The 26,203-nt window shown below is 36.6% G+C and overlaps 1 protein-coding gene across 6 annotated transcripts in view; it reads right to left on the bottom strand.

The window, feature by feature from the left end:
* Positions 1-26,203, bottom strand: part of ASB5 (ankyrin repeat and SOCS box containing 5) — a 41,353-nt gene that overhangs the window by 12,953 nt on the left and 2,197 nt on the right. For 2 of the 6 annotated variants that reach the window (XM_066185944.1, XM_066185939.1), the window contains exon 2: positions 24,802-24,874. The exons of 1 other annotated variant lie outside the window; for it this stretch is intronic. In XM_066185944.1, the coding sequence (XP_066042041.1) occupies positions 24,802-24,857 (56 nt within the window). In that variant the 5' untranslated portion in view covers positions 24,858-24,874. Of the gene's footprint in view, positions 1-3,043; positions 3,292-16,040; positions 16,237-24,801; positions 24,875-26,203 lie in introns of those variants that run through there. 3 more of the 6 variants (XM_066185937.1, XM_066185942.1, XM_066185940.1) reach the window with 3 other exon arrangements.

Raw genomic sequence — 26,203 nt, 5'->3', positions numbered from 1 at the left:
TTATGGTTATGAGAGCTCTGAGCTTCTGAAATTTCAGCTTTAGATAATAATACCCACGATCAGCCAAAAAGCTTTTACATTAGATGACTGGTGTTAAAACACATAGGTGCCAAAGCAAAGACAAGAATTGAATTTACTTTTAGAGACATTAGAATGTTAACCCTTTCTCCCTATCACTCACTGCACGCCTTCTAACCATTGCACCAAACAGAAAAACACAGGGTATGTTTTTTCTGTGCTTAAACCTAATGGCATTCTCAGAACATCATTCACATTGCACAGGTAAGGTGGCTGGGGCTTTGTGGGAGAGCACAGCAGGTGACTGTGCTGTCGAATACTGGGGTATAATGCACTGAATGGTCAAACCACTGTGGCACAGGTAACGTTTTGAGTGTTTGGCACTGTGCTTTAGCATACTGTTCACACAGAAACATGAGCCGCGGAACTCCATAAAATGGCCTAGAATAACACAACAGCAATTCCCAAACACAGCTAGCTTGGTTCCCGACTGAAGCAACACTATGTGATGTGGAGATGATGGCAATGACAATGGTAGGAGCAGCAGCAGTCACTGCTGGCTCTGTGCTTGGCCTTGCACCTGTGGGAAGGAGTGTCAGGCCCCTTCTCATGTCACATGAAAGCACAGCCACAGCTCCACAGCCATTACTCACACAGAGGCTGTTTTTTCCATCTTCTTGAAGCATCAACAACTGTCTGGATATTTTTCTAACCCAAAATAGCTTGCAAAGTCTGTGTGCCCTAGCTAGAATGCCAAGATGTAAAATCACATTAATCTCTAAATTCAGTCATCTATCAGATCCACATCAGATTTGACTTGAGTAGGAGGAGCAGGTGGTAATATTCTGGTAGTTTTCTTTGGCTGTCATTATTTCCTTGGACAAGCCAATCAAACAAAGTAAGGGTTTTTCAGTCCCCTTCCCAACTAGAAGCTGACAGAAAAGAATATGGACATTCTCAGCTGGGTTCACACACTGAAGATTTAAGTCTGGAATAATTTTGCTCCTCAAACACAGTCTCAGCCTTGATCCAGAGCAGAAACAATCTTTCCTAAACTGTGCTGAGAATTCTCTGTATTTTCCCAGCCTGCCTGAGAGTGAATGCAGCACAGGGCCTAATCCCAACAGCAAGCAATTATGCAGCAAAGCTGGTCAGAGTGTGTGATTTTTGTCACATCCATGAGATTTTGGGGTTGTGCCCCCTGAAGCCAGTAGGCTGAAGGCCTTTTCCCATTTTGACTCCATCCTTTCACCCTTCTAGCCAATCCTATGATATATTCCACCCTCTGCATCACTTTCAGCCCATTTTCCAATCTGCCTATTTAATTACAGACTGCATTGCAGTATGTCTTTTTTCTTTTGCTCTGCAAGGGTGCCTGTAGAGCCAAGTCAGATTTGGATACCTCCATGGATGAAATACAGAGGAAAGGAAAAAAGCTTCCTTCAGACTTGATAAAAGACATACTTGTTATTCAGGGAAACTGCAACAATCAGAAGCCTTAAGTGCAACACAAGTCTCTCAGTACTTCAGGATATCTATCAATAAATGTATATTCCCAGTATGGCAATCACAAAGAGGCTCTGAGTAGCTACACCCTGTCAAGATAGATTCTTCAGAAAATTTTAGTTTCCATATTTTATTTCAATTCTGAGAATTTCAAAACTAAACTAATTGTAGCTATTTCTTTTTAAGAGTAGCAAGAGAGCCTAACCTTCAGTCATACAATGGAGTGGTTAGTACTAACATTGATAAACTCTTGCGAAATTTCTTTTCAGCTGAGGGAAATTGTCCAAGTTTTTTTGGAAACTACTGGCCTAACAAGCTAAAATGACCATAAATAAAAGTTTGTTAGGGTCAGGAAATCTTAGCCCAAACAGTGAAAAATGTGAGGGCAAAAGATGCTCTGTGTATTAAAACTGATGAATAAATACAACCATTCAGTATCATTGCATTCAAATGGTTACTTGGAAGATAAGGAAACTGGTGCTTAAATTCTTGAATATTGCTTATTTCTAAGACTGTCAATGCTGGAAATCATCAAAGGTATTTAAAAAATAATTCTGATTTCTAAAATATTATATAATTATATATATATTATGTAATATAATTCTGACAACATATAGCTGTATTTTATGTGGTAAATTCACAGCTCCTTTCTGCACAATATATGAACTCACTCCTGTCTACTCCTGTCATTATTTTAACATTTCCAGGGTTTTTTTTACATCATATGATCATGAATGTCAAGTTTGAGTTCCTTAATTTCTTTTTTTGTTTCACTCTAAACCTAATGATATCACCAATATTAAATGGAATTATGAACACTCTTTTTAAAAAAATACTGTTAAGATTCTTGCAAGTATTCAAAGCTCCCTTTCACATACTTGGACTATTAAAAAAATACAGGAAAATATGGAACAGGCAATAGGAGTCCTAAACACGTCTAACAGAGTTTATTTCTCATTGCCGAAAATGTCAGTGTTCAGCAACTTAAATACCTCCTAAGTACTTCTCTATGCAAAGCCTTACAATTATATCTTTGTCCTTAGTATCTTAGGACAGGACAATAATTCTGTCATCTGTGTTTCTCTATTTCCTCCTATTTCAGCTATCTATAGACTCCTTACACATAAAGTTCTATGTAAAGTTTACTCCTCCCCCTCCTTTCATTCCCTGGTTCCCCGTAGTAAACAATTAACCTTCAGTATCCAGTTACCTTGTGACAGGACAGCAAAAGTCAGGGTAAGTCAAGCCTTAACCACTTGCATAAAACAAATTGGGCAGATAAACAAGAAATGGTATTTTAGATCAGCTGATAAGAGAGCAGAGAAAGAACGAAAATAGCCTCAGTACCCTTGTGTTAACCCATGCAAGACAATAAAGTGCCACTAACCAAAGCATGCATTTACATTACAGCTAGGAAAAACAAAAACAACCCAAAATCAGTTTCATAGCTAGACCATCATAAATTGGGTCAGCTTAGCATATTTCAGCTCCCGGTTTCTGAAATGGCTGCTATACTAACCTTGGCTGGTCAGAATACCCCAGCTAGCTTTCCGTTTGGCAGGACACTCCCCTACACTTTCTGGGCGTCTTTTGGGGAGATTCTGGCTCCTCTGAGCAGCAGTGTTTGTTGTCATGATTTGTTTCTCGAGGAAAGCCTGTCTGTCATTGGTGCAGGTACTCTGGTCTGACGAACATCCACAAATGATTTCTACTACCTTTTTTCCTCCTTTCGCTTTTTCACAAAGGATCTTGCTGTACTTACTGTAGAATGGCTACAACACTGAAATCCATTCAGTAACATTTACTAGCTTGGACTAGTGACTACAGGGTGGGGGAAGGGAAGGACTGCTCCAGCATTTTCTATTTTTAAAACAGAGAAAGAATCAGCTTAGCTACAGCATGAGTCTTAACTATTTACATGATTTAAATGGAAAGAAGGTGTTAATTTTTTAATCATTTAACACAAAAAAAGAAACAGATTCTTAAAGCATAAGTATTCAAATGTTTTGCTGTTTGAATACCAAGCAGCCTAAAACTGAAAACCGAAATTATTTCATCAGAATGGAAATTCTTTTAATAATAGTAACAACAATTATTACTGCATCAGGTTTTACTCATACGTAATGTGCAGTTAGGAGCAATCTTAGAATTCAGGACTATCCATGAAACTATGAAACACTCCTGGTTTTCTCTGGTTTGTTTCTTGGTTTGTATTTTTTTTAATAGGAGGTAAGTTATCCTGCAAATGTCAACAGAAACTAATTCCTGAGTAAAAGTGCGTTTTGACTAAAAAAAAAAAATTTTTGAAAGTCTGATCATGTTATGAAAGTAAGGCTGTAGTCTTGTCATAAGGAGCACAGATCAGTACTTTTTAAAAACAGTAACAAAACCAAGGAAAGAGTGGTAGAATTTTTTGTTCACTACTATGTATCAGGCTGATACTATACAAGAGAAATCTGCAGAGAGAAGCAATCCATGGTAAAATTCCATCACGGTAAAAGACAGTGATTTCTCTGCAACAATAACATGTTAAAATGTCTCCTTTACCTCCCTGGCATTTCCTTGTAGCATTTCCTCATTATGCACTTCTACAGATACAAAAACTAGCCACTTGTACATTTTTAACAAGCAAATCAACATAACCGAGTTTCGCTAATACTACTCTTTTCCGATACCTGACAAAACTTAATCCCTAAAATTCTGAAATAATGATCATTTATTTAATGAAATTTTCTATATTCCCCTTGGGTTTCTTCAGGAGAAAACCAGAGGCAAGATTATAGTTAGATAGGGTAAGGGGAAGAAGAAGGAGCAACTGCAAATTTCACCTTGAAATTACAGCACATGAGAACTGTCTTACTCGAGAATAGTGCTACACCCTTTGCAGAACAGAAGCAGGTGGGCTACTGCTCTTCTCACAAGACATAACAAAACAGCTTTCTCACAGACATTAGGCTGCTTTCAGAAAACTGTTTTCCTTGGGTTTTATCGAGCTGAATGAATCAGAATATCTCCCAGACTGAAATAGACTTCAACACATCCAGCAATCAGACTCTGCATGTAAATCTGAATCAGAGCTTTCACAAAAAGGGTCATTATAAACGGGACATTATAAATATATCACTTTAATACTAGTGATGTGTTACTTTGTAGTGCTTTCTTCCAAGTAAATAAATACTGGAAGAGGAATTAATAGGAGAGCATACTAGGGATGTGTACACATGTGCCTGTGCAGGAAGATACCAGCATTACTCTCCTGTGAGAAATAAAAACACTGACAGTTTTTGTACTTGCCATAGCTCTGAGGCTCATCTCAGTTTTAAATTTCCATTTGGAATGGAATTCCAAGACTCTCAGGAGAAAGTGGTGAGGATCAGGATCAAGCAAAGCATCTGGGACTGCAGAGCAGGAATTGACAGTGGTCTGGCAAGGAAAAAATCTACACATTTTTGTAGGAGTTTTGTGGGTGTGGTTGTCAGCTGAGAACAAATCTGTGTCCTTCTACAGGAGTGGTACAAACCTGGAAGTACTTCATACAAATGCTTCCCACATTTATTCCAGCCTTTCTTCTCCCTTACTAGTCTGAGAGGTGGGACTGGCAGGAGCAAGGAACAGGCTCACAGACAGCTGCCACGGCTTCAAAGAGGCCGAGCCCCGCAGCAGTCAGCATCACCTGCTCCCTTGTGCAGACAACTGCATGGGAGGCAATGAGCTACCAATGCAGTCACACCACCCCCAAAACCCTCCACCTTCAAAGCATGGCTTACAGGAAAAGCATCTCTGTTACACAGAGATATTCCATAGATGTTTGCCACTTATTGAGTTACTTTGAATACTCTAGAGGACATTTAAAAATATGCATTTCCGTGCTTTAAAGAAGGCTTAGCTTATCCAGTTCAGGGCTCTAGAAGGAACTTTTCACTGAATTCTGCTAGGCGCAACCATTCAACCTCCAGGCAAAAAACATTAAAAAGTCTTATTAAAACAGTTCACAAATAAATGGTAAAAAAACCAAACCAAAACAAAACAAAACAAAAAACCAAAAAAACCCCAAAACCAAAAACAGTACCAAAAATCATCTCAAATGATGAAAAAATATACTTGAGATGAGGGACTAATACACTTGAGATGAGGGACTGAACATGGTTAAGACCATGGAGTAAGGCTGAAGACTGTGCTATTTCACTTCCTCCTCTGACATGGAATTGCTGTGTGAGATCTTTCTCATGTCAACCATGAGATTGAGTCCAATGCCCTGGACTATACTAGCTATAAAATAAAAATCAGTATTTTTCAACTTCATTAGGTAATAAAACTATTAACATTCAAAACTACAAAACTACTTAGGCTTAGTCCTGAGATTCTGTTCTTCAGATTTTTTCTATAGAAGATAATCAAACACTTCCAAAACCTGCCAGAAAACCTTTAACAGAAGTCTAAGTAGGTGTTCAGGCATGTGAAAAATATGGTTGGCCATTATTTTTCCTGACTTGTCAAACAAGCAATTAGGCTACAGTTACTCACGGAAGCAAGGCAGTTACCTTCAAAAAAGCAGCCAGGGGAAGGGGTAAATGTTATAGCCTGAGAGTAAGGAAACTGGAGGACTTTACTGATGGGTTTGGAATTCTGACCTAATTTAGCATACAAGCTTTAAATAATATGTTACATTTCATTAATAATTAGTTCTGTTCAAATTTATAACCCAGAGGAAGAAGTGTTAAAGGAAACTTTCAAAATCTTTTTATTCCAGATTTTTGTAAAAGGAAACATCAGTACAGTTTCAACATTTCTATGTCAGCACATAGCTCTGAGTTTAAAGGGGCAGCAGTTCTTAACAAGTGGGAATGAAAACAGAAGTAAATTTTTGCTCCTCCCTCTCAGCAGGGAAGTCATTCTATTTTCAGGAGTATTTTTAAGGCAACAGAGATGCAATTGTGGTAACACAGGAAAAATGTGTTAATAAAACCAACAAAACCCAAAACCCCTGTACCTTTCAACACATGATGCAGTCCAATGCAATAGAGTCCAAACTCCTATAACAATAATTTATCTTAGGAAAAATGGCACAAAATTGCACCATTTTCAAATGCCACAGATCAGTATTTTGTGTGCAACCATCTCAAACCAGCAAACTGATGACCCACCTTGCTTCCCAAACTGTCCTATATTTTCAGGCTACTCTGTTTTCATGACCAGGATTATTATGTCACAGTGACTGCATGGAACCTGCCAAACAAATTCTGGAACAGGACTAGAAACTGACTCTTCCTGCTCAGGTGATCCACACCCTGCAACCACGAAGCTGAAATGATAGACAGGCTCCCTGTGGCTCAGTGCCAGTACCCCAGGAGTGGCCTGTCATTTGACATTGCCAAAAACGAGGAACCCTCAGCATTCCCCCCTGTAGCAGATGCCAAGATGAAGCAAATCTTAGGAAGGATTGAGGAACTGTGGTTGCTGACAAAAACAGCATCCTACAAGGCCACAGTGGTGCCTCTGTTACATTCTGCAGTGCCAGCTCAATGCCAAGGATCATAAATGCACTGTAAAAGTACAGGGATAAAGCTCTAGGAGCACAACAGGGAAAGGCATGGAACAACTTTTTATTTTTTTTTAATAGATTTTGCATCAAGCCGTATTTCATGGCAAGCATGATATATAAGTCATTAGCAGGCAACCAGAAACTTAGGCATTATCCAGGTCACCAACCAGTCCTCTTGACAAATACCAGCAGATAGGCAGATAATGCTTGAATGGTCACTAGTTCCTTAAGCATAAAATGACATTTCTTTACATCATTATGAGCACTAAAAAAGTCTATTACATACTTTTAATACAATCTTATAACTGTCTCTTAGCTGGAAGTTCAAATCAGTAGTAGTAGTAGTAGTAGTAGTAGTAGTAGTAGTAGAAGAGGAGGACGATGATGATGATGATGATGTTAGCAACAGCATGGCTGGCTGGCTAGTAATTTTCCTACCTCTTCTCCTGAGATTTCTGCAGTTGTTTCTTGTGTTCTTGGATGCTGGGAATCATAACTGATGGTTGAAAAAAGATTTAAACTTCTGATATGACAAAGGCTTTGTCTCAGGTCTCCCAGAAGTCAAACACAGAACAATGACACATTTATTACATTTCTTGGCTTGTTCGCAATGTTTACCTGTCAGATTCTATATGCAGACAAGGCAGCAGTAACATAGAATGCTTGCTAATACGTAAGCTAAACCAAATCACAGAAGTCATGGTGCGGAACCTAAGCAAATCAGTTACCAAGCAGGCCAAAGCTTCTGATATTGACAGAAAGACACAGGCATTAAACCAGTAGTCAGCAAAGAAGCAGTAAAGGGCATCCCAGAGAGAATCTTCAAGTACAGTGAAAGAACAGCCATAAAGAGAGAGAGCATATCTATTGCCAGAAAGACTCCAGACATGGCAGAGAGTAACATCCACTAGTGCAACAGATGCAGCATGCCACAAAGGATTTATGGCCAAGCAGCCAGCATTGCTGCAGTCATGAGCAGAGCTCAGTACTTAGGCATGCTATGCAATTCCCTCCAAGCCATGATCATCTAACTGGCAGAAGTTCACTCACTGTTTGCCTGCACTGTGAATGTTTGAGAACATCCCCTACAAAAGAGGAATGTGAATAGCAAAACCCTGGCCACAAGAATCCAGTGGCTGAAGGAAGGAACATCACCTTCAGGGAGCTATGCTATTTTGGTCTTCCCCTGTTGCCTTATGCCCCACCAATGCAAGAAGACCAGTGCAGATGGTACAACTCAGCTTGCCCCAAGCCAATACTGCAGGTTTCTGCATATTTTCTTTAACACCAGTTCTCTTTAAAGCCTTGCAGACAGATTGCTCCAGGATTGCCTTTCAGTCTTACTGCTTTGCACCTTTAAAACCCCAGGTTTTAAACTACATCAGAGTTCATAATTTCCTTTTTTATTTATACTATTCCATAAGATTTCTATTCATTTCACAGAGAAAAATACAGAAATTAATTGATGAAGGGCATTTCCATGTGAGTTTACAGTGTACACTCCAAGCAAGCGAATGGGACTTAGGTTGGTGGCAAGTTAGGGTCCATATTAAAAAAAAATATATATTTCAAGGAGGTACACCTGAATGAAACCAACCAAAATATGCAGCTGGTGGACCTCAAGGAGGTCCTGACGTACGCAGAAGAGTAAAAAAACCCACAAACAAATCCACATGACAGGCTACATCAGTTTCTTTCAGGGAGGCAAACAGGCTCCAGCATACACATTCACCAGAAGTTTCTATAGCCTCAGAAATTTTCTTGAAGGATGTAAAAAATGAAAAATTTGAATTAAAAGTAACATGCTTGCCAAAAGATGTTCTTGCTTTTTGTTGCTGCAAATAAGTCAGGGCTCTGGCCATGCCAATTTAGTTGCATCATATAACTCTGAGCAAAACCTCTTTAAGGTAGAATATGTTCTTCAAAAAAGGATGTTCTGGTATTTGTCTAATATGTGGTGTCACTTTCTTCCTTCAAAGAAAGTGCCTTATTGGCTTTATTTTGAAGTATGACTCTTCTTTGGCACTTGTCATACTAGGCAAAATTATTTGGCATACAAGAGAAAGTGATGAGCTCCATCAAAAAAATCCTCCATCCTTCTGAACTTTCAAAAAAGAATATTCACACTATCTTAAGCATTTTTACACCATTAGTTTACGTGCTGCAAAGGAAAAACAAATGCTAAATGTGGTGCCTGACACCAAGTGGTATGGTGAATAGGTATGCCATACAATATTCCTACCATTGCTAAATGAATCTCTATTGTATCCAGGAAGCTAAGAGAGGTCTTGTATGGCTTTTATTAATAGAACTGTGATCTCTGTGGAATGTAAGTTGAGAAAATGCCTCATGCCTATCTTCCCTACCTAACAACTGTTGCTGAGTGGCATTATCAATTGCAATTTGTTAGGATAAAATAAATATGAAAAGTTTGCTCTAATCATTCACTACAAGCCTTCCGAACAGTAGATCTCTGACAGTGAAATGTGGCATTATTGCCTATTTATGAGCTGTATTTTAAGGACTGGTTTCTTGGGACTACCCAAGTAGTTCTCAGTGCACAAGAAGAAAAGGAAACAGAAAACTTCATAGTATTTACCAGTCTGTGGAAGAAGATGGAGACTCCAGTAGACTGAACTACCACAGTCCTGTCGATGGTTTAATTTAGTGTGCTAACTAGTGTGCAGAGCTTTCCTACCATGCCTGTCCCAGGCAGATATGGCAAAGATGGGTAGCTTATAATCTGCTATGGTCATTCAAGAGTCGACTTTTTAAGCTTAGAAGGAACCAGGGCATACTCACCTCTCTTGTTCTGCAAAACCAGTATGTATTTTAAGAAGCATACTATAAACACAATTTCTGCTTTCAAATAATTTTAACTTACACACTTAGGGATAAAGTGAAATTTTATACAAATTTTTGTGAAGAGAGGTGACATCATTATAAAACAGGATATTTAGGACAAATCATTTTACATTCTCAGAACTACTTAGCTTGTGTATCAGACCCCAGGTATGTGTATATGCACATGACTAGCTGTTTGTTGTTTATACAATGTTAACCTCTGCAAATTAAATTTCTTCATAAGAAGGTTCCTCTCTATCACTTTCTGCTTGTAGCTAGATACATTTTGACAATTACTGAGAATCAGGTTTACTTTTTGTCGGGGAAGATGAATCAGGGAGACCTTATAAATATGATTGTTTGGCAAAAGATTCTGAAAATATGAAACCTATAATAGAAATAGAAATGGAAGCTTACTTTGAGTTGTAGGATACCGAGTCTTAATTACTATATAACCTGAAAACAATAGCCTAGCTAGCTGAAGAAGAATACTTTTTGATGGAATGATACCTTTCTGCTGGCTAAGAAACCAAAGGTCAATGTAGCAAAACAGAAGAGTCTAAAGAGTAGTTTTTAGAGTTTAAAATATAACATAGTATGGTAATGTAGTAGTTCTTATAGGCTATATGTAGATTCTATAGGATTTTGTGTCTTTTATTGGTTCGTCACTGTAAATTAGAATATTCATCACAAAAGGAGATATAATGCATTGTAATAAGGACCTCCCTCTCTTCACTCTGCTCTTACCTCTCCTCTCTTACCTCTTCTGCTCTGATCCCAGCTCACTCTTACCTCTGCTCTTTTGCTCTCTTATCTCATATCCCTGCTCTCTCTTTTTCCTTGCTCACTCACTCCCTTCTCTCTTAACTTTTACCCCCTTGTTCATTCTCCTGCTCTCTCTGGGACTTCTCTTCAGCCGAGGCTGGTGGCTGAAGGCAAGGCCCTTTTTACCCATGATCCTTGCAATAAAACCACGTATTCTAGAGTATCTCAGGTCAGCAGAATTCCTTCTCCCTGCGGATGATCCGATAACTTTTGATAAAATAGACATTTTCTGCTTTATAAAAATATTTATGAGTGAAAACTATGCCTCCTTCTGTGAGGTTATCTGTAGTAAAAAAGTATGGGCTCTTGCATACAAACCAAGATCTTACCAGCATTTGTTGGCACAGTTTATATCTTACAGACCCAAAACATCTGATAATTGATTAATTCTTTAGAAATGATACACAAACTTTGAAATCACCTCATGCCACAGCACTACTACCCCATCCTAAAGCAACTAAACTACAAAGCTCATCTGAAGCTCCAAGCCAGTGCTTACTCTTATAGACAGAGCACTTTCATGATGTGACCAGTTGGTTGGTATAGAAGGAAGAGTCTAAAAGCTGCTTTTGACCCTCCAGTGTTCATCCAGCAACAGCTGAACAAAAGGCTAAGTTATTAACTCTTTACAGATCTGGAAATACTGCGAAAGAAGAGATGTTACTGTGCAGATCACTGTCATTACATATAGTTTGCTAAGGAGCTAAATATACCCAAAGTTAATTTCAATTAGTTTATTCTTGTGTATCAGTTTCTAGGGCACAGAATTCAAAATGAAACAAACATTTATTTGCTATGACTTTATCCATAAAGAAAGAAATTAATAAAATGCTGATTTTTTCAAGGTTTCAAATGCAATGAATATGTAAATGTTCACTTCAACACAATAAAAAAAGAAACACCAGGCACTACAACCTATTTCCAACACAGCTCTAGTCCCTGATTGCAAAGCTCTTGGCACCAAACAACTAATCAGTCCCTTTCAAATCAATGGGGCAAGTGTATATGAGTGCTTACAAGATTAGTGCCAAAGGTAAAAAAACCCAGCAAACAGCACCTTTATAATAGAATGGCTCCCTATTTCATTTAAATTTTTTATGGTACTAATACCACGACTTCACTGAACAAAAAGAATTCAACTCAAATAGCTTATTAGGACAAAGGTCTTCAATTCACTTTAAGCAAACATAAAAGACTGCAGAGTTCTGTCCTGCATTTGGTGCTATTTAGGTTTTTAACACTGTGAATGACAGAATAATGTATTTATTTTTATGCAAGCAATAGATGATACTAAACTGTAGATGGTACAACTGCTCACAGGGAAATAATTCAAAACAGGCGCGTAAAATGGAGAAATTGTCGGATACCAAGAGAGCATGAAATTAGCTGAAGGCCAGTAGAAAGTTCTATACCTAGAGGGGAAAAAGCAAATGCACAATACATTGACTTTGTTTTAACATGTGATTTACAAGCTCCAGGCTCTACCCAAAATACTGCTGAGGGGGCAGCCTCATTCCAGGAGGTATTACATAGGGTGCCATATACATGGCACATGACATAAGTGTTCCAGCTGGACACGACTAATAGTTCCCCCTGTTACACGCATAAAGTCTCAGCTGGAGCACTATGTTTAACATGGGAAATTAGACATCAGTAAAGATGTCTGTAAACTATATATGAACTGGCACAAGTCCAAGGGAGAGCAACTGCAGTAACTCTAGGTGCTAGAAAATAAGACTTAGGAAGACATATTAAGTTTAAATCCTTTTTACTTTATTCTATAATAGAAAAAAAAAGCGAAGTAGGAAAATGCATAATAATAGTCCTTCAATTCATTACTTCTTATACACAGAGAGAAACAATCATATTTCATGTATTTACTTTGCAGAAATAAAGATTTAGGTCAGTCTTGGGGGAAGTGGGAAGCAGTCTAGTGATGACAACAGTAAAAACTGCAATTGGTTGCATAAGGATGCTGCAGAAATCATTACCAAGTATTTTAAAAACAGGTTAGCCAAACATTTGCCAGACAACTCATGTATATTTGATCGTACAGCATTCAATTTACCTCTGAAGGTACCTTTCAGCTATACACAAGAAAAGTTTTACTCAGACATCATTTCCATAAACAAATTAATGTGCCTTATAATTAGTAGAGCTTTTACAAGAACTTTTCTGGTCTTAGCTGATGCTTAACACTGATCTAGTTCTTGTATTTCAATGCCACATAAACAGTATAATAATTTCTAATTGATTATTGTGACATTGTTCAGATGTTCATATACACTTCAGATCCAAAGGATAGATGGAGTGTAGCTGCTGACTATTGAAACTGAAAATATTCCTGAAATATTAAGGAACAAAGTATGACCTGTTTCACTACTAACATTTAGTAACAAGACCACACAAAGCAGGTGACTCAGACAAAGCTGTCTCCTTATATTTAATAAAGAGAAAGTGACAAAATAAAGCAAGTCAACCTTGAAATGTATGATCCCTGGGCCCAAATTCCTGAACTGACCTCTACACCTTCGGTCCGACAAAAGGAGTTCCACCAAAAACTACAGCTCTGTACCTTAAACACCCTCAATTACACAGACTTCATAAAAGAAAGACTTATTTTAACTCAAGGGGTCAATTTAGAAAGCATGAAATAACGCCTGTGCCTAGTAGCACAATATTTCCAAAGGTTCTTTTTTTCTTCAAAATTATAGCACTCTGTCCTAGTCAAGCCATTATAATAGCAGTAAGTATTTTTTTGTTATTAAAAGCAAACCTAAAATACCAGTGCTAACAGAATTTTGAGAGTACGTAATCAGGTTAAAGCTAGAAAATGAAAAGAAACATTTCCTCTAATTTGAATTACTTATTGAAACAATATAAACTTCAATTAGTTAATGATAGATGCTAGGCTAATTATCTGTTTGGGTGGTTCTTTGTGTTGTTTTGTTCTGCCAAGGTTTTTCTGCTACTTGAGAAAAAACACAGAATGGATCACTAATTAGGAGGACACTCAGTATTTAATTTTTCAAGTTTCAAATTTTCACATTTCATGATTCATTTTACTTTTTGTATATCTTTTAGATATCACTTTTAACAGGATATTTTGTTGAATTCTATTTATATATTTGAATTCTATTTATATAAACTCTACTGAGGCATCCCTGTGCTTCACCAACACCAACAAATCAAATCCCACAACACACAAGTTCAGACACTAGCATGCCTCATTCCACAGACACAGAACTAAAGTATAGAAAAGAGAAGATAAAATAATAATTTTGAGGAGAATTATTTGCTTCCCAAAGAGCAAGGATTTCTGCTGTTAGTCACAACAAATGGATGAATAGCAGATCATGTAACATTAGCTGAACATGTGCTTACAGCTCTCACAAATCCAGAACCAACAACTGCAAGCTGGACAGTGAAAAATGAAGGTACACTGATGTTGAACTGTAAAAAGTACAACTTAAGTACCAAATAGTTGCATTAACTATTTTCTTTTAATAAAACAAGCAGAAAACTAGAAAATCTTCCATATGTTTGATCCTTTAAATCAACAAAAAAACTCTGATACCTGACCAAAACAGTAACTAAACTGCAAGAGGGATAGATTTTCCTCTTTTGCACTGGCCAGCTACTAGAATACTTAACAATATATTACTTTAGGTATAATAGATGAGACTTTTGACAAATGACTGAATTACAGATTCCTGGGTTCAGCAACAGGCAACACCACAGACACTAGTTTACTCTCCAGCCTGATGCATGTTATTTCTTTCCCTCCAGTTCTTCCCAAGTCTCTTTCCTTCTGTGCTCAGCTCGTGCGTCAGTCTTCCCATAAAGAGCTGCCTTAGAGCAGGCCAGCAGTTACTGGCAAAAACTTATTGATTTCAAGTAAGGCCTTCCCCATTCTCTGCAAGTATTCCTGCCTGTACTCTTCCTAGCCTACTGTAGTGAATACATACGTACACACCCACACCCTCCCACACATACATATCTGCACATCCACTCACTCACAAACACATGCATAGTAGTTCAAATGGTGTCATTAACAAATTCAGATGTAAAAACCCTGGATTTCAGCGCTCGTGTAGAAAACACATGATACAAATTCATCTCAGGTAAATCTTCTGCGAAGTAAGCTAATTCCTACTTTAGGATTTAAGCCTTTCTTTCTGGACTGCAAATTTTAACACACTCACACAAAATGTCTAGCTTTAGACCCAACATTGAAGACTGAAAAAATCTTTCGAGTTTGAAAATGTTTCTGGCTCATTTCTATAGCTTCTCCCTTTATGGAATAAACTATAGAAATAAGGGAACTATGGAAAACTATAGAAACTATAGAAATTACTTGGGCTGTCTTCACATTTGTGGTACCTAGGGATGAGTAGTAAAGGCAGTAAGAGGCCTTTATTCCTGGTCTATTGCCTAACTCAGCTTGATGCCATTTCAGAATATAAGGAACAACAAGTAAGACAAGTGAGGTAGCAGGGATCCCAAGCTGAGCAAAATCAGGTCTCAGCCATGTACCAGCATGCCACAATTTAGAAGAAAGAGATGCAAAAGAAAATGCAAAAGAAAACCTGAATGAAAATGGTACCTCACTACAGATGAGACTGGGGCAACAGTTCTCCTAAAGTTTTGTTTGTATGAACCGAAAAGGGAATTTTCACAAGAGCTTTCATCCCAGTAAAATCTGAAGGGTTTCCACACAAAAGCTGGCCCTGACAAAGTGTTACTAAGGTTCCTGATATGTGCCAAGAGACAACTTATTCAAAGTACATGAGGACTACATCTTCTCAAAAATATTACTTTAAGAAAATTTTACCTTAATGAGGACATAATTTTCAGAAATATTTGGATTAATTTCACTAGAGTGGTACAAAATAATCATATGACAAACATGGAAAAATTCAGCTATGCATGGTAAGCTGGGAAACATTAGGAGGAACTGGGAAAATAGTCCCAGATTGGGAAGTATTTGGCAATCTTATTTATATATGGCCATCTTAAATATAGGCCTCCCTCCTAATAGAAAACTGGCTGTGATACTTCAGTTTTATTCTGAACTTAATATTAATCTAAAAAAAATAAATTAAAAAAGACCAAAAAAGCTCACATAATCTAACACTCCTACAGATATTTTTTGTAATACAAAACACAGCAACAACTACAGAAAAAACTCCCCACTCACACATTTCGTTTGAAAAACTGAATGTAAATGAGGCTAGCAGATAAGTAATTACCTGAACAACAAAATCCCCAAACACTAGTGATAATACAGTATGCACAAATATACCTTGTCCTTGAGGAACTCCATAAAATTCAGCAGCTATCCTTGCTGCTTCCTTACGGTTTCCTTTCACAATGTAGAAATGACTAAGTATAGCAAGGCTGATCTTCACAAAAAGTTTAAAACAAAAAAGTGAAAGTATAGTAAAGTAGACATTGGATAACTGCTGTGCAAAAGGGCGACTTTCTTCTATGACAGTCATTGCTGCAGCAAAATCTCTGTCAGTGTTTGGGTCAGGCTCTCAAATGTGTTGATAAGATCATATGGCTCCAGCCATGCACTCTTGGGAACAACTGGTCCCGAGGAAAGAAAATATCAGCTGGTCGTGATGCCTGCTGCTCAAAATATGACGATTATTTATACTGTACATAGTACTGAGTTCACTACCGCTCTTGCTAGCCCGGTGATATTCATGTGGAACAGCAGGTTCCAAGATCCTGGATTGTACTTGTTCCACTTAAAAGGTCTGTTGCATTCCACATTGTGCATTTCTAATTAATTTATTTCCACGTTTAAAATACATTTTCAAAAGTATTATTATAAACTCCTGAAATTCATGTACTAAACCATGTAACCCAGGATAATCTGTTTTTGCCAAAATGTGTTCTCCTGCTGCTTAAGTACAATTGTTCTTTTCTGATATTTCATTTTATGTCAGATGAATATTCTTTCTATAAAAAACTAGAATCATACCTGTAAATAATTGAAGTACACGTTAATAAATAGAGATTTAATATATACCAGCTTTGACAGCCTCTCATTATTTTGCTTTGGCTGAATGAAAGTATCTAATATACAAAGACTTTAGCACTATACAAAAAACAGTATTCAGAGCAGTTGATACGAATCAAACATCTTGACATTTTAATGCGTAAGACCTGGAGGACCTAAAAATAAATTAATTAAAATACAATGGTAAATAAAAATGTGGAAAAATTCTAATAGTTATGGTATGTATTTCATTGTGCTCCATCCTATTTTTTAAACCTATGACATGACAGACTTTATTTGTTGGCCATTTTTAGAGAGGGGAATATAAATTCCTCTGATTTTTTAAGAATTAATTTGCTTTTATAGCATAAAGCTATTACTCACAGTCATCAGCAGTCACTCACAAGTTGTTCCATTAGTGTGAGTAATTGCTCAGTAAATCACTGAGTTGTAACATGATACAAACTGAGGAGCTGCATGACAGAACCAGATTTCTAAGTGAACTACAATCCTAAAGTAAAGAACCATGGCAGCCAAGAAAGAGTCCTGCTTTAAACTTTTGTACTTCCTTAAATTATAACTTCTTGAATTCTAACTTAAAATACTCTACCCAAAGCAATTCTAAACCATTCTATTATACCCTGGATTCTCTTGTTTGGTGATTAGAAAAAAAAAAAAAATTAGAATGTTGGCAGCTGTCCATCAGGATAAAAGGGTATGATCCAAATGTCATTGCATCCATAGATCACCATGACTTCAATGAACAGAATAGCAGATATTAAGCACTATAGTACAAAACCGTATTTCTGAAAGGAAAATAGAAACAATAAGACACCTCTTATCATCTGACTGTCAGAGTAATTTCTCAGAGTAGGAAGCTATGTTTTCTGGAAACTGAATTCAAACAAATCTATATAAATGAAGAAAATACAATGATAAATGGAAATATTCTTGGAAATAAATATCAAGATTTTTAACAGACAGGAAATGAGGAAGTGAATTGTGCTAGTATCTTGAGAGAAACAAGCATTAGGCATTTTTCTTTGAAAAAAAATAAACCACTTAAAAGTCAACCATAACTAGAAAGGGCAATTAAAAAGGAGTTTACACTGTAAACTATGTTAGTTGGTAAAAAAACACAGAGTTTTTTACTAAATTTCATTTATAGACATTTTCTCATCCAGCCAGAATAGGAAATGCTTTCCTCATACCATTATTAGAAGCGGGAATGAGTACCTAAAATGCCAAATGAAAATCCCTTTTTATATTTGGCACATTGTTATCTGACACTGAATTGAGGTGTCATGTTTTCCACAAGTATAAAAGCCATTATGTGCTGAGCTCCACTGCCAATTTTTGTTTCAATCATTAACAGAAATGGTATTTTCCTTAGTAACACACTCAGTACTGGAATTTTTTACTTCTTCCATATTTGTACTAGTATTATTAAGTTTAACTTCATCAGTCCACAGAATTCCCCTGTCATCTTTGGACCTTTTTTTACAAATCTACCATGCAGAACAAGGAAAAAACACAATTATGTTATGGAAAGCTTTTTCTTCCAGACAGTGTTTTACCTGACCCTTTTTCCTTCTTTTTCCTATAGTGCCATCCAGTACCTGCTTTCTCCTCTGGACTTCTCCAACATTTTGTTAACGAACAAAATAATCTTTCTTTGTAGAGGCAAAACTCCAAATAGTAATCACCATAGATAACAGCAGGAGTTAGCAGTGCTCAGAATTCATCTTCCCCTTACAGTACTGTTTCCTGCTTCTTATAATTACAGTAGATAAATCACAAAATAAATTTCTCAATTGTTAGATGGTTTTCTTCAAGTATAATTCTTCTGTTAAGGTTCAAAAAAAAGTAAATTTAAAACTACAATAAAAAGGCTAAGTATGCATTTAGTGTTTTGTAAGCAATGTTTCAAATAACCTCACGGATTTGTAAAACCGCTTTTAGGAGCATGCAAACTGAACAGGATCAAAACTTGCCTTGTGTCCTTTCAAAAATTTCCCTCATAAGTAATAAACTACATCAGGATGAAAAACTACATGAAATAATGAGTTTTGAGAATTCCAGTTCATACATTCTCATCAGAAGCTGGAAAAATTATTCTCATAATATTTCCTCTTTTTTTAGAGCTCTATAACTTTTACGTGTCAGCTTAGCTGGAAATTCTTCCAAGTGTACAGAACCAAGTCTATCCCAATCTAAGGGTTCTAAACTGCTACAGAAATTACCATTACAGCTTGTTGGCAAAGCCATGCTATGAGGCACCCAGTCATGAAAACTGAGCAACTGCTTAGAAGTTAACGCCCACACGGCATTTTGGGAGAGCCAGCAACGTGAATGCTGAGATCTGAACACAAAATAGCTGAGAGGAAGCCCATGCAGACTGGGAAAAGCAGAAACAGAAGGCTACAGCTGTTGTAATGGAAACCAGAAAATGGAAGCATAGGTAAATAAATAAAGGCTCTGACAGTCAATGAGATGCCATGAAGGAGTAGAAAAAACTGGGATGTAAGTGTCCCGCATTTTCTATTGCACAGCAATGTGAAGTAACTGGACTTAGATCTTGCAGCACTGCAGAATGAGAGCTTCCAAATGGAAATGCACCATATGTAACAAATGCACAACATTATAAAGATATCAAAACACTAGAAAAGAGCAGTGGCTTAATCTGGATATTTGCATTTCCCATGTAGTTTTGACTTTTGGAAATGAAATTTCTTGGCCTCATTTCCTCCCTAGTAACATGGCGAGTATTCTGAAGAAAACTTCATTGCTGTTAAAAAACCACTCAGATATCCTGGTGAAAAGAATAACTAATTAGGTATTTAATAATTTTTATTTTAATACACACTTCAGATTACAAACCTAAATAAAATGAAATCTTGACTGCTCATTCACTTAATGTCAACAAAAGAGATAGGTTGTAAAATTATTTTAGCATTTAGAGTTTTATCACAGCACACAAGAGAATGGCAATAATCTAAATTGTAGATTTAACAATATATGAACTTTTATTTTCTTTAAGAAGATAGTAACACTGCGACAGACAAGGATACCCTTACCTTGACATACTAGCACATTCCCAGAAAATAAAACAAGAACAATGTAATGATTCCTCTGATATGCTTCCCCATTTCTGGCAACTAACTATTTTAATTTTAAAACCACTTAAGAAATCTCAAATGCTGGAATTCATGGTCTTAGAGTTCCCTTTTAATGTAGCTTGGTCAGCTATCTTTTCTCAAGAACATAATCTGTATAATCAAGATGGCAGTACTGCTGTTTATAAAGACTATAAAGTGGTTCAGTTCAAACGCCAGAGCTCAAAGTAGCACAGCCTTTAATGCTTTACTGTGTAGCAGCCAAGTGCAGAAAGTATTTAGCAGTGGCCCCTGTTTTTGCTAATTCAAACTGTCCAAAATCTAGTGTATAATTTACCCTCAACCTAAAAGATGTAATTTTTAGGAAAAAAACCAAAAGTTTTTAGGGAAAAAAACCCAACAAAACCCAAACAAACAAACAACAAACAAACAAACAAATGAATAAAAATCACACAAAAAAACCCCCCACATCAAAAAAACTATGCTCTATCATCTATGATTAATTACATATTCACATTCATAAACTATTTTATTCTGGTAAATTTTCATCTACGCTTTAGAAGACCGGGCTGTTGAATTTTCAGTAAGGCAAGATACAAAAGAAAATTAACACAACTGATAGAATATTTAGTCTTTGAAGGCATTGTTTTTAAACCAAAGACTATAAAACCATTAGAAATACGACTTCTTTGTAGCACATGCTGTGTTGATAGTTTTGGAAAACACACTTCCTTCTATTTGTATTTTTTAAAGTAATACATTTAAACTAAGTGATAAAAGATGCAAAAGAGTAATTATATTCATAGCACAAATACCATCACAGTTAGTCTTAACAGCTTTCTTCTGTACTTTGAAGATGCATATACATGTCTGAAAGTGAGAATGTTTATTTGAAAAATGAGATAAATGTGAAATACAGTACAAGGAATTATTTGTATGACACTTCACCTGCATGTCTTTCTCCACATATAAGAGACAGCTAAATATATACAAGAAGTTAATAGTCATTCTGGTTCTGAAACTTCTGTCTAATAACAGGTATAATAGAAGATTTTAAGATACCAGGAAGAGGAACATGAACTCTTGGATGCCTTGAGGAATTTATTATTTTATACATTATAGGCAACCAATCAGGAGGAATTTGTAAAGCAATGCCCTTGAAACAGACAGTTTAAAATAAAATCAATAAGAAATCGAGTTTTAGTACTGTTTCTGATGTAAGCATAAAATGATTCATGAAGGACTCAAAAGAAAAGAAGCATGAGCTACTGAAAAGGAAATGTCTAACTCAGCATGAAAAATTACCTGCTTAGTGACCAGTTAACTTGTATTTTATTGAGTGTATGAGATGCTAATCCTCAAAATTTTACCTACTTATCTAAAGCTACTGAATGTTATGTCATTTCTTCTGTGATCTATGTTCAGCAATTTGTTCCACTATTTTATATGCAAAGCATTTGAACTGAAGAAATCCAGACTCAGAGGAACTATTTTAAAATTTATTTCCTCATTGTGCAAAATGTTACCTTAACATCGGATTGAAGACAGAAAAGGCATACATACCATAAAACAATCTTCAAAAAGTATTAAATGTTCTTTCTATTAATATCGTTCTTAAGTTAAGGATATTATGGGTTTATGCTTAGCACAGAAAATAAATCCAAAAAAGTCATATTTACGTGAGAGCTACAAGAAATTCAGAAGCTGAAGTGACCAGAAAACATCAAGCAGCTGCTGTGTCCTTTTCTAAACAGGAACTCAAGCCCATTAGTACAACCCAAATACTACTCTTTGTAAAATAAGAAGAGAAGGGGTGGATGAAGTACAGACTTTGTGCTACTGTTTTGGGGGAATGAAAAGACAAAAAATGAGAGAACACGAACGTTTCTATCCACAAAAGATGAAACTTGGTTTAGATCCGAACTGCTTTTTTACTGCATCCCATTGCTACCCCTAAGAATTCTACAGAATTACTTGAGCATCATGACAAAGTCTACCGGCACAAAAACCTGAGAGTTGTGTTGCCAGTTGCAACAGATAAATCACTGTAAACCAAACAAATTGAAAGGCTCGTATCTCCTTTTTACAGCTTTTCTTCCTCAACACCATTTCTCTCCAGGATCTACACAAAACATACAGCATGAAGTTACAACTCATACCCAAAGTTATGTTTCATTCAGATTTCTGCAGTTCTCATAATAACCCAACCAAAGAATTTAATCAGAAGTCTGTTTCAAAATGCAATGCAATGACATCTTTAGTGGCACAACAGGGAAAAATGAGGTGTCTTAAAACACTTTTCCTCGCAGTTGAGCTTTTGACACCCATTCCACTAAACAGTTACATATTTAGACACCATTTGTCTTCTCTAATAATGAAACACAACAGCTCCTTTAAAAGAGTTTTAATGAACAAAAATTCATAAAAGTTTTGTTACATATATAATTTATCACATTATTTCCATCAGTTCTTGAACTGCTCTAGAAAGTTCAAATTTATGCCTTTGTGTGGTACAGTAGTACTTCTTTCCTCCAGTGTATTAAAATCATTGGTCTGACACATTTTAGGCTCCATACAAATCAAGTTATTTGAGTACACAAATAATGCAACCTTCCATTTCTAACACCATAAAAAAATTGCTTATTCTATTGCTAACTCTTAATAAGTTCAAAATGGTTAAATTTAGGTGTTTTGCCTTTCCCAGTAGCTGGAAATACTACTCCTATCTTTGAAAAAAATTCTAGTATACAGACTTGGATGTCTGGATTTCCAGATAATGGAATTACTGGTCAGAGATTAAATATCAATCAGTATCTTGGCACATAACAGACATTCTCCATATAACATGTATTTAAAGGCATAAAAACTAACTCAGATACTTAAGTGATTATGAAATTCTAGTTTTCTAACTATCTCAGTTCTTGAAAAAATAACATAGTAATGTTAGGCACCACTGGATAGCTGCTTCTCATAATGGGGATAGATGCTCCTTCAGCTACAAGTCTGGTATCAATCAATTCTGCTGTCACATTATCACATGAACATGCTTGATCTGCTTAACCAGTCCATCTAATCACTGACAGCAAAGTTCTAACCAGAAATTTAGTAGGTATGACCAACAAGCTTGCAAGTAAATTCAATCTGAGTTCTGCTAGAAACATAGTAAGCTTATTTACAGTATTTGTTGCGGTCCTCTTTGGATACCTAAAATAACTCAACTATTAAGGGTATTACAGAAGATTCCAAAATAAGTCATGTGTGTACTTAGAGACATTACTAAACGCAGAAACGTGTCAGACAGCAGGCACACACAGCCTGCTGACAGACAAACTCTAGCAAATTTTGCCCCCCAGAAGTTTAAAAAGTTACCACCTCCAGCTGCCCATTCCATTCCCTAGCTAAAGGTTCCTGCCCCTCTCCCTTCCAGGAAATCAACAGGAAGGAATGTGTATTGGCACACTCCTCAGTACAAAATCTGGCAATTTAAACTGCTGATAAGTTAAAACTAACCTGCTGGACTTAACACTGAAAAATCCACCCATACCAACCGCCTACAACCCATTCTGTGACAGGGCAAATGACCCCCTGGAAAAAGTCGTAGCAAACTATGAGGGGAAAGTAATGTCAAAATGCACATATTCACTATCTTTTCATAAGGATACTCAGGCATAATTTTTAATGGCCTTATGTACTGATACAGGTGTATCAGTGGATCTTGGGAAGAATCTCCTCATTTTGTACCTCTTTCCCTTTGCAGAGCTCCTTTCTTGGGTCCAAGTGATTTCTTTCATTGCCACCCAGATCTACAGAACACAGATTTCCTCTCTGGCAACTAAATCAACCTCTTCCTTAGGACTGTGGTATTTCTACTAGCTTGACAAACTAACTTTGCTATTTCTCTAGTAGGCAGTGCAACTACCTTAATAATCTAAATTCATGCAACTAAACCAGGTATTTTTGCATTTTTTATAGTCCATCCTTTCCTTAATGAACAGCAAAAATGTCACAGGTTCTTATTAATTAGATGCCTCTAAATAAAAACAATACTTGACCTGTGAATCCTTTGTCATCAATTTGAATTCCTTTCAAAATTGTTAATTTTATTCTACGTTATGGGCTGTCTTCAAATTTTTCTTTAACCATTTACCTTTTTTTGAAAAAATATTTTTTGTTTCTAAAAACAATGAAATCATCCATTTACTTTTATTCCCCCTTTCTTCTAACTGGCAGGTTTTCTTCTTGATTAAGTAAAAGTTGTTAATTGGTTTAATTTTTCTTTTTTCTGTGTAAAGCATACTTTGGTCCCTAAGAATGTTGCTGAAAAAAGGAAATTACACAGTCAGTAGTAGGGATGAGAGTTAAGTTTATTCTGCAAGCTTATGTCATTATACGCTGACTCCCATGGCTAGTGTTCATAACAGGAAGGCTTTTTCTATCCACTAAAATTGGTATCAGCTAAATGATATCACCATGACAGAGCTGGTAAAACATCTTTTTCTTCAAGCTGAGGCATGACAAGTCTCTGCTTGGTGCTTTTACAAGAGACATAAAAATACATTGTGATGAAGACTTGCAACTGGCTGGGTGAATGAGGTAAAAACCTGGGTGAGGTGGATCAGTAGCACTTGGGCTTCTTGCCCAGAATGCAAAGCACAATGAACTGAGAAAGGTTAAGCTAAATCAGTAATGTTTGAATGAATTTACCTAACTTGGCTTCATAGGCCATGGAATGGGCAAACCTCACAGGAGCCAAAAATTAACTGTGTTAGGCTCCAAAATATATTGACTTTGGAGCCAAGAATATTTGGCTGTCTCTGTGATGTAGCTTTAATTTTGCCATCTTATGCCCCTAAATGAGACAATGTTTTAAAATACCAACTTCATTCTGAAATCAGAAATTTAAAATAATTCCCCAAGATTTTCTTTGGGGAAGGACTCACAATAACACTACAAAGGCAAGTGAAAATTTCTTCTTGCTTATCTTCTTATTCTGCATACTGTGTAGATCCAAAGCTAAAAAAAAAAAAAAAAAAAGGACGTGAGAAGAACATTAGAATCAAATGCAGTCCAAAAAGCCTCTTCTCTTAGTCACAGCCTTTCCACACCAGCTGTAAAAATCAGCCATCCAGAAGAGGTGTTAACTGAAAGGGGGCTGTTGCAAGAGACAGCTGATCGTGGCCACATTTATTTTAATCTTCATCTTCCTACCCAGAGCTGCCTGAGAGGCTGTGTGTTGCTACTGTCTCTTAAAGAATTAACACTTCAAAAATTAATAAAGGAAAAATTAAAAAAAGTATTTGGACATTTATGGTAAAAAAATCAGGAAAGACATACATGTCCCTAGATTAAAAAAAAGGTCCTCATCTATCTTGGTGTCAAAGATGCCACAAGCACCTAAATTTTCACCTGTAAAATTAGTCAGAAACTTAAGCCCCAAGAAGGCCAAAAGTGCTGGGCTGAAGTTAACACCTCTCTTTCTCTTGAAATTCACAAACCACACAGCCCAAACTGCCAGCCACCCCAAAGCTTCCATCTATGTGTCCCATGTTAGAAGCAATATGACTTCAGTGGGAAAACAAAGAACTCATAGCAATCTCTGCTGATGGTCAGTGTCAACACTCGCTATTTTGTTTACAGATGATGAAAGCAATCACTCCATAACTTGAACACCAGAGTAGAAACATGTCAACCGAAGTAAGCAAGCTGCTCTCTCTCAAAAGACTACTAATCATCAGCTGCTGACAAGGATCAATCCTATTGAAGTGCAGGCACTACAAAAAAAGAACGTGTTTAATAGATCAAAGAGTGCACAAAAACTCATTTTTAAAGACAGATAATTTTAGGGTAAGGACTAGAGAAGGATGGAAAATTCTACATCTCAAAGCTGCTGCCAATCCTATTTCTGCCTTTTTTTCAATGAGTTTGTAATGAAAAATATGACATTTCTTGAAGTTATAGCCTGAACACTGACATGCCTTGTGCTCCGCTGGTCTGGGCTTAAGGGTGCTGCCTGGGTAATGGTAATGAATACCATTCCGCTGCACCTTGGAAACGGTCTCCCAAACTTTTCTGCTTCCCAAGATCCTATAAATTTGTTTCCATAATTATAGTATTTTCTCCCAGTAACACTACTTATTTAGCTGACTGTAACTTCTGACATTAATATTATATCACCATTCTTCACAAAATATCAGATTTTATATCTTTCAAAGAACAATCTAGAACTTACAAGCAAACAGCTATTGCGAAAAATTATCTCCCCTTCTTCTTCCACAACTGCCTTGTTTCAAAAATTTTTCCTATTTTGATTTTGCAAGATTTCAGGCATTAAAAAGTTACAGG

Source organism: Chamaea fasciata, unplaced genomic scaffold, assembly GCF_029207755.1.
Source record: "Chamaea fasciata isolate MVZ Bird 193981 ecotype frontalis unplaced genomic scaffold, bChaFas1.0.hap1 SCAF_6, whole genome shotgun sequence".
Taxonomy (NCBI): domain Eukaryota; kingdom Metazoa; phylum Chordata; class Aves; order Passeriformes; family Sylviidae; genus Chamaea; species Chamaea fasciata.
Note: the sequence above shows the minus strand (reverse complement) of the source record. Positions and strands in the feature narration are given on the sequence as shown.